Source organism: Accipiter gentilis, chromosome 5, assembly GCF_929443795.1.
Source record: "Accipiter gentilis chromosome 5, bAccGen1.1, whole genome shotgun sequence".
In the NCBI taxonomy this organism is placed as follows: Eukaryota; Metazoa; Chordata; class Aves; order Accipitriformes; family Accipitridae; genus Astur; species Astur gentilis.
Window position 1 is genome coordinate 28,376,706 of NC_064884.1, and position 9,261 is coordinate 28,385,966.

Below are 9,261 nucleotides of genomic sequence, written 5' to 3' on the forward strand. Positions count from 1 at the left end.
ACTGGACTGATGCCTTGGCCAGTTTTTAAAGAATGATTTTGTAGTTTCTTTTGGCATCATAGCATAAAGCCACTTTGAGGGGAACTTGCTCTTTTTAATTTCTTAAAGATGTTCAGTAATGTGGTCGCAGATTGACCCTAGCTGCTTTTAGTCTGTGACTTTATTCAGGTTACAAAATAACCTAAGTGTGTGCCTGTGTTTATGCACTCTCTCACCTGTATTTACTCACATGTGTATGTATTTTAAGAGATTTAATGTGGCTTCACTTACTCAGCAGTGAACTAATATACATTGCAATGATAATAAGTCCACCAAGTTGTCATGTGCCTCAATATTCAGCAGTTATTTTGTGTCTATATTTATTTATTGAAGGGAAAATAAGTAGACTTCTAGAGTATATTTTAAAAATTGATAAAATTAATCTTAAGAGCACTTACCCTTCTGCTTTTTATTGGTATAGGGTTGTTTTGAAAACCAGCAGACCAGTCTAGTTTTTAATATTTCCAGGGTTTCCGTTTTATTTGTTCAAAAGCTGTTCTTAAATAATAAGATTGGGGAAAGGAAAAGCAAATATAATAGACATTTTCTGATAAGCACTGAGATTCTTAGTAAACATTCTCACAGTATTGCTAACAGTTTTATTTTGAAAGAAGGGGATTCAGCTAACTGAAATTGTCCCATAAAAAATAGATTTAAGTATATTCATGTCCTTGCTTAAAATTAGGAAGCTGTACTTAGACAGCTAAATCTATATTTAACCAATTTTTGTATAATATCTATAGTACATTTTAAAATGTATTTTTCTTAATCTGTGAAATCTGTTCCTTGCTTATAAAATGCTGTGAAATAAATACATAGTTCTTTAGTATTGCATATAGTTTTTTATCCGCGTCCGTAAAAATCAGTCTTTTACAAGTTATGTTGTTCTGAAAGAACATGAGTAAAGGTTTTATAATTTATCCATAGGTTATTAGAATGGCATGGGATTAGCCTTAAAACTCCCGGTGATTTTGTGGGTGATAGGAGGGGACAGTAACATGCTTTATGCACCTATCAGTGATGCTATTCACATATCAAATCTTCTGCCATTTAGGGCAAAAGTCCCTACTATGCTTTGTAGAAGACTGAGTGCATGTGTTTGAGCATTACAGAATTCCCAATGTTTTAATTTATGTCAAGAAAATATTCTGGTAAATAAATAAAAGTTGTTTTTTTAATACGATATTATGAGAATATTTTTTTTGCTAGTGTTCTTCAGTATTAAAAAAAATGGGCACATTTAATGGGTTCAGTCTTGTTTTCTGTACATAAAATTGGAAACATAAACATTACTTGGATAAAACAGAAATATAAAATGTGCAAAAACAGGCCAGTGGGAAATGCTTCTACATTCTGAAAAGTTATTCTAGTGAAGAAGGAACAGTTTCTATCTATGTATTATTCCTGAACAAGAGAGCAAAGTAACTATACTGTAAACACAAAAACCACTGTCCTTGTTTCTTGCAGGTTGTAATATGATTACAGTTAACTTACTGTCATTAAAAAGCTCTCCTTTGCTGCCTTAGATGAAGAGCAGCTCTTTCTCAAAGGTGTTGACTTACTTTTGAAAGGCACTGTGTCATACAAATAGCAGTGTTTAGAAAGGTCCTCTTATGTTTTTCAAATGCCAGCCGCAAAGATGTTAAGCATTATGTGAATGGAAAGAATAGTGAACAGAAGAAACACCGTAGCTTGGTCTTTGTAATATTACCACAGATATTACCCTGGTTTTCATAATAATACTGCAAATACAAGTAAAACACAGAAATCATGTGAAAGGAAGCCTCAGATTTCCTTTATAGTAACTTTGTAATACTTATGTTTTTGCAGGGGAAGTCCGTTTGACTCCAGAGGACTTTGCCAGAGCTCAAAAATATTGCAAATATGCTGGCAGTGCTTTGCAATATGAAGATGTGAGCACTGCTGTGCAGAATCTACAGAAGGCCCTCAAGTTACTGATTACAGGCAGAGAATGAAGCCTTTATCCAATAGATTCACGTCTTTTGCCTAAAGAACTAACAGCTTATTACTGTACCTGTTAAGGGAGTGGAGTTACACAGAAGTTCTCAATCCCATCACCCATGACAATGAAATCACTGTTTCAGTGTCAGATTAGCAATTAATGGTACAGTAGGAATCTGTTTTCATTTTGCAAACAGTGGAGCTAGAAACATGAATGCAGTGGCTTGATGTAAGCAAAATACTGAAGAAAGTACTGTGAACACTGCTCAAGAGTTAGAATTCATCTTGCAATATTTAGATTATCAGAATGGGAAAATGCTGAATCTGTAAAAAACTTGAGCATAAGAATATTCTGTTAAAATTCTTACTCTGATTTTATTATTTCAAACAGTTATTTAATAAGTATAATAGCTTTAAAATGGTAACTAAGATTAGCGCTTTCCTCCTGAAATGAGAGCATGTGAGAAGGCTGACAGATCCACAATGGGAAGGACTTTTTTCTATACATAAATTATTTGGGTATTATCTGAGACATAAGTTAAAGTTGAGGGAGACTTGAGGACATTTGTATTTCATTTTAAAACGTGCTGGAAAAAACATCTCTTGACACTTCAGAGAAAGTCATTTTGATGGTGTTCCAACCCAGTCCCCCACAACTGTATGAACAGCTACATGTGTTCTTGATCATTGGTTCTTGCTCCTTTTGTGTGAACACTTACAATTTCGTATATGTTTGGATAATTGAGAGAAAGTACTAATATTTATCAGAGATGATCCTAAAACTGGAGGCAGAGATTCTAAACAACATGAACTTTTAGGGCAATTTACTTTGTAGCTGTTCTGTCTTTTTAAGAGGCTGAAAAAAAGGCCTGTTCTTTACCTATTAAAGCAGTATAGGTTCATCTCTGGTATTAGTGTCATAGAGCTTCTTATTTCCAGCTAATATTCTTCCTGTCTGCTTTGTTGTGGAGACTTTTTGGACTTGGGATTTAATTAAAATATCTTGGAAACTGAATTTTGAGTCTTTATGAGGTCTGCCCTTGCCATTATAGAACTCTTGATTGTTAAAAATCCATTCATGCTGTTTAAAGGAAAGAATAAGTAGTATTTTAACTGGTGTGATGTAATAATTGAGTACACCATACAGAATGTCTGATTTATGTAATAATTTTAATGACATACTATCTGATCTGTCTTTCTTTCCAAGCTGCTGGATCAAATCCATGTATTCTTTACAGCTGCACTGTTTTGCAGTAACTAAAATAAGTCTGATATTCAAAGTAAAAAGATGAGGAAAAGAAAATCATACATAAGCATGCGTTAAAGTTTAGCTTTTGGTATCCTTTTAAGAGTGTAGAATCTTTGACAGCAGGTTTGAAAAGGATAGTGTGAAACTTGTAAATGTATGCTTAAGCATTTTAGTTGACCAAGATTTAATAGATAAAACATCTGGTATTGTTTATGTTGCTTTCTGATACGGGATAGCATGCTAATCTGGACAGTGATTTGGATTAGATTTTAATTGTTTTGGGAAATTTAGAATAAATCAGTCTGAAACTTTTTTGACAGTAATGCTCCACAGAACTGGGCAGTAAGCCTGTGTTGTGTACAGTACTTCATGCAATATAGATCCCTTCATTATCAAACTGAATTACTGTAAATTATTCCATGTATATTACTGTGGTGTTACACTGTGATTGGAAAAGCTGCTTTTCAGTTGAAAGGATGCAGAACATTGATCCATGTAGAAATACATATATTGCATTGCTATAAAAAAATCAGAAGTTGCTTTCATTTGTGGATTATACCACTTATTACTAATACCAGCTTCAGTCCCCAGCACTTGAAGGAGGAAAGGCAGTGTTCCTGTTTCTATTTATAAAATGATTAAAAGAACTTTGGAGCTTTTGTATTATATGTAAAAATAAGCAAGCTATGATATACTACTGCATTAATTTGAGGCTTTTCAACTAAAATTGATATTCTTAATTTTTTGGTGATTGAATGACACAAAATGGAAGTACATAACTAAGAAGCTTGCAAATGAAAATTTAAGTATTTCTTAAAGCATATAAAAGACTATCTGTTGGCCATGAACATGCTGGACATCTAGGTTCCTCTAGGAAACCAGGGAATCCTCCGTGAAAAAGCAATAAGCAGTGAAAAAGCCATGAGCAATTTTGAGTAATCATTTACACATGTTTAACCTTCTTCTGCCTAGAAAGAAATTAAAGTAAGTGTCTCTGAGGGCAATGGAGATGAAAATGCTAATACAAAAGTTTAAGAATTTTTTAGAGAAGCTATCAGGACTTTCTTTGTGAAAATAATTTAGTGTTTAGAAGATTTATCATATAAAATTCTCATTAATTCTGTAAAATTAAACATATAATACCGACCTTCAGCCCACAATACCTGAATTAGCATATTGAGTTTTATTTTGCTAAAAATAATTTTGCTCTGATCATTTATTTTCTTTAATTGAGAAGTTTTGTAGCAGCCCATCAAACCATGTTTGAAGCCACATATTTAAGGTGCTAACATTTGATACAACAGGCTCTTGAGTATTTATCATCCAAACTAATGCCTAAAGTAAATTACAGCAAAATGTTTCCATTCCATTAAGTATAGCCTCTGGGACAGCTTTAAATGTGGCAGATAGCCCAAAAGTACAAACCAGTGTTGCAGAACAGTTCATGAAGTGTACATATTTGAAAATGTCAGGAGAATGTAGGCAGATAGCCTGTAATTGTTCCAAATTGGAGTTCGTGGTAGGTGCTGGAATTTATGTCCCCATTGTTAAATACTTTGTGAGCTTCAAGTGTTGACTGATTCAGTTTACAGCCATTCTGAATGATAAAGTATCAACCCATAGCTCCTCTTAAACCAATTCCCAACATGTATGAGTACAGTATTAAATAAAGAAGAGTGCCTTTTTTTTTTGTGCTTATTAGCCTTTCTCCTTTGGATTATGAGTTCTTAATCTCAGCCTTGCTTAAGAAAGGAGAAGGAAGTTTTTTCTGTCAGATATTCCACGTTCAGTTTTGCTATTTATGTAAGCTAGAATTTTAGTAAATCAGTTCAATGTTTGATACTTTAAAAGGTTTTTGGTATTACTTAATGTTTTTTCAGTTCTTTATACTTTCACCTCTCTGCAGGGAAAGTTCCATATTACACTTCAGGATTCCTACAAAAGTCTTTGTAAAGTGTCTTACAGTCACTGTTTAAGAAATGGTGGAGACTTTTTCAAATGTGCATTAATTGGATTTACTAATACTGGAGGTGTTCTTTTCAAATTGTTGCAGTCATTTCAGGTAGATTTTTTTTAATTATGTCCTTTGTAAGTGAAGTTTCAGAAGCACAGACTTATGTATGATCATATTCCAGAATGTGATTGTAATTGTAGTACTTGATGCTATATAATACTTACCTGCGAGACATCAGAGAAACTTACTGTCTGAAGTAGAATTGGGGGAGGCGGGGGGGGGGGGGGGTTCTGTGTGCAGACACGTGTCTGTGTATTTGTAATATAACGCATGTAAATTCAGTGGCGTGCTATAAGAATGCCTTCCAGAAAACATAATTAGTACCTTGTTTACAAGTATTGGGAACATGTCAGATAGAAATATATAGATACTGCTGACAAATGTTGTTCTTAGTGCTAAACTTTAAATGTACTAGTATAGTGCCAAAAGCTAGCTTTTAATTGTGCAGTATTCCAAATGAATGGTCTTGGATTTTTTCCTTTTTCATGTCAACAGTGAAATAGGAGCCTGGTACAAAAAGAATGAGAACACAAATTCAGAGGAAGTTAGATTTACAAAAGATCAAAGATAGTTTCTGTTATTATAAACTCTTTGTGGTAATGTTCTGATTGAGATTGGAAAGTGCCCTTGCTTACAAAGTATAATTCTTGCTTTCTTTTAAAATGTCCTTTGTCATGCTGTTTATGGAATTAGAGCCTGAGCCTGGATATCTGGATTAGGAAAACCTGAAGTTTGATGCTAAGTTTCTAAACCGCCAGTGCATCCTGATACTGACAGCAACAGTTCTTCACAATCACCTCAGAGTACCTATTTCTAAATGTTGGAAAGGACCTTGCACTTGGCCTTGTTGAACTTCATGAGGTTCACACGGGCACACCTCTCAAGCCTGTCCAGGTCCCTCTGGATGGCATCCCTTCCCTCCAGCATGCACCACACAGCCTGGTGTCGTTGACAAACTGCTGAGGGTGCACTCAATGCTACTGTCCATGTCACCAACAAAGATGTTAAACAGTGCCAGTCTCAATACCGACCCCTGTGGAATGCCATTTGTCACTGGTCTCCACTTGGACACGGAGCCATTGACCACAACTCTTTTGAGTGCGACCGTCCAACCAATTCCTTACGTGGTGAGTGGTCCATCTGTCAACTCCATGTCCCTCCAATTTAGAGATGAGGATGTCGTGCAGGAGAGTGTCAAGTGCTTTGCACAAGTCCAGGTAGATGATGTCTGTTGCTCTTCCCTTACCCACCAACGCTGTAAACAAATCATAAAAGGCCACCGAATTTGTCAGGCACAGTTTGCCCTTGGTGAAGTCATGTTGGCGTCATCCATCACCTCCTTATTTTCCATGTGCCTTAGCATAGTCTCCAGGAGGAATATCTAATTTGCATTAGATATATTCTTTTCTTGCTGATGGTGAAACTACGTTGCCAGCAGAGCTCTCTTTGCCTTACAAGAGTATTGGAACAGTCTGATCATTGAGATTGTTCTGAATGTAATGCCCTAAATGATCTCAGAATAGGAACTTTATAAATAAGACGATTGAAAACACAGCTGAAAGAGAGTGGAGACGTATGCCAGGGGAGAAAAAGAAATCACATTCTCCATGGAGTGGGAGTGGGAGGGGACACAGAAATGGTTGCAGAAGAAAATAGGAGAAATACATGCAGTCCCACATGGGATGCGAGCAGGGCAGTGACTGGAATGAGGTTAGAGTTGTTGGCTGATTTCTTTAGAACCTTGAAAGAGATGAGAAAGAAGCTTGAGCTTAAGGCAAAAATTGCAGGAAGATAGGAGAGGTGGGGAGGAGCACTAGAATGACAAAAAAACTCACTACTTTTTTTACCGCAAACTGGGAAAAATGTGAGTTATAGCACAGGAGAAAGTTAACCTCGTTGAGGAAATGATAGCAGAGACTTAAGTCTAGCTCTAAAAGGGAAGAATAAAAATACAAATTTACATGGAGATGAGCAGATGTTCTCATCCTTGGAACCTTTGTGCTCATTAAATGTCATATTTATTAAATAATTAAAATTGATTTGATATGGCCCTTTTAGAAAATTTAGGAGACTGCATAAATAACTGCATGGTATCTGCAGAGAACTACTCAGATCCATGTTTGTCCTTACAATGCTATCTCCTGATTTTGTGCTTTCCTTCTTGTTTTCATTTGCCTCCCCATTTTCACAGTCTGTATTTATTCTGTGGTGTTCCCATAGCAGAGGGGAGGTCATTGTGGTTGAATACAAAGCTAAGTATGAGTGATAGCCCATGTTTAGACATTCTTGGGTAATTTGGGAAGATTAACAGGTCTGGGTTTTAGCTGTTTTGTGCTACGGAGAAAAATGTAGTGATTGTACTTCCCTCTTGAGCTTCAGAGGCTCTTTTGACAGCAGTATGACTACAATATTTAAAGAAGGATATATGGAAATTAACTCTACTCAGAGCCATGCCCCCAATCAGAGCCCAACAAACTGATCTCTAGGAGTTTGGAGACTTCCAGCTAAGCAGTTTGTGAAATTGTCAACTCTTCCTTGCCTCAATTAACCCATCTGTAAAATGGGCTTCTTTAGATATAACGCTTCTTAGTGTAGTCAGGATTTTTGTAATCCTGACAGGTAATGACAAGACAAGGGTTGGTTATGGTAACAAGTTCCTAAAATAAATACAGTTTTTAGGAGAGGCAGAGAAAGCATTAATATACAATGTGAATATGTATAATGAGAACGGAAGAAATGGAAAAAAACTTGATAGAATAGTTTAGGGGACAATAGGCAGGAATGAGGAGATCTGAGATACAGAGACGGTGTAGTTGTAAGTCATGGGCAGCAGTTTATATAAAACTTTTATATAAAATGTTGGATTTATCAGAGGACCAACATAAACTCCATTCTACAGTACTGAAATAAGTATAAATCCAGTAATAAGAACTTTTAATGGATCTATAAGTTCAGAGTTAGTATTTTACAGCAGAACAGCAAATAAGGTAATTGTATTAAAAAAGCTGTGATCAACTTCAGACCCATTAGTTTAACCACAAGATTAAGCAAAAGCTTACTTTAGATTGTGAGCAAAAGACTTGACGCTCAAACATGGGTATGATAGCATATAGTATATTTTGTCCCTTTCATTCTGCCCCTCACCACAGGTGGTTTGGGACACTTAAGTTTTTAGAAAATGAATGCGATAAATTTTAGTTACTTAAAATGAAGTAATACTTGACATAAGGCTCTAAAAATACTTATGTGAAAATAGATTAACATGAGAATTGAAAGATGGATTAAAGCTGGTGGAAAAAGGGATTGCAGTAAATTCTAAATTATTTTCAGGATGGAAATGGAGAGACATCAGCCTAGGGACACATCGTGTTTCATCTGTCAGTGACTTAGGTTGAGGTCACCAAGTCACATGTAATTTGTGGATGAGATGAAGTTGGGTGGTATTGCAAGTACTGCAGAGAACTGGGAAAAATTCTGTGACTTTGAAAGACTAGAATGGAGTGAAACTGAAAGCACAAAATACAAAGTCACTCACTTGGGTCTAACAAGAATATTTTTAAATAAAAATGAGGATACTGGAAGGTGAAGTAATTCTGATTAGCCTCACCTAGTTCAGCAGGCTAATGCCAATTTAGGATGCATTGGATGAGATTATTTTGGTACAGAAAGTACACTGTCACTTACAATACTGGGTTCAATTCTGATCATTGTTGATGAAAGTTACTAGTAAGAAATGCAAAGTAGGGCTGCTGAGATGATTAAAATCTTACCTATTGAAAAAAGTAGTTACGGAATGGCTTTCTTAAGGCATTAGGGACAAAACATTAATTTATTTTAAGACAACTTGATACATTTGTGGGTTGGATTGCAAGATTGAAGTCATTCTAGAGTTAAAATTCCAGTTTGTCAGTCAGTGAGCTTTTGGCAAGGTTTTTCTGGCTTCTGCTCAACCTTGAGTAATGGTCCATCTCCCAAAATACCTGGAAATGTTACTGTA

General features: G+C 35.6%; 1 protein-coding gene across 6 annotated transcripts in view; it reads left to right on the forward strand.

Annotated features, from left to right (window-relative positions):
• VTA1 (vesicle trafficking 1) overlaps positions 1-5,374 on the forward strand; it is a 44,131-nt gene extending 38,757 nt beyond the window's left edge. For 3 of the 6 annotated variants that reach the window (XM_049800945.1, XM_049800944.1, XM_049800943.1), the window contains exon 8: positions 1,870-5,373. In XM_049800945.1, the coding sequence (XP_049656902.1) occupies positions 1,870-2,015 (146 nt within the window). In that variant the 3' untranslated portion in view covers positions 2,016-5,373. Of the gene's footprint in view, positions 1-1,869 lie in introns of all 6 variants that reach the window. The other 3 variants (XM_049800940.1, XM_049800941.1, XM_049800942.1) reach the window with 3 other exon arrangements.
• The last annotated feature ends 3,887 nt before the right edge of the window (positions 5,375-9,261 follow it).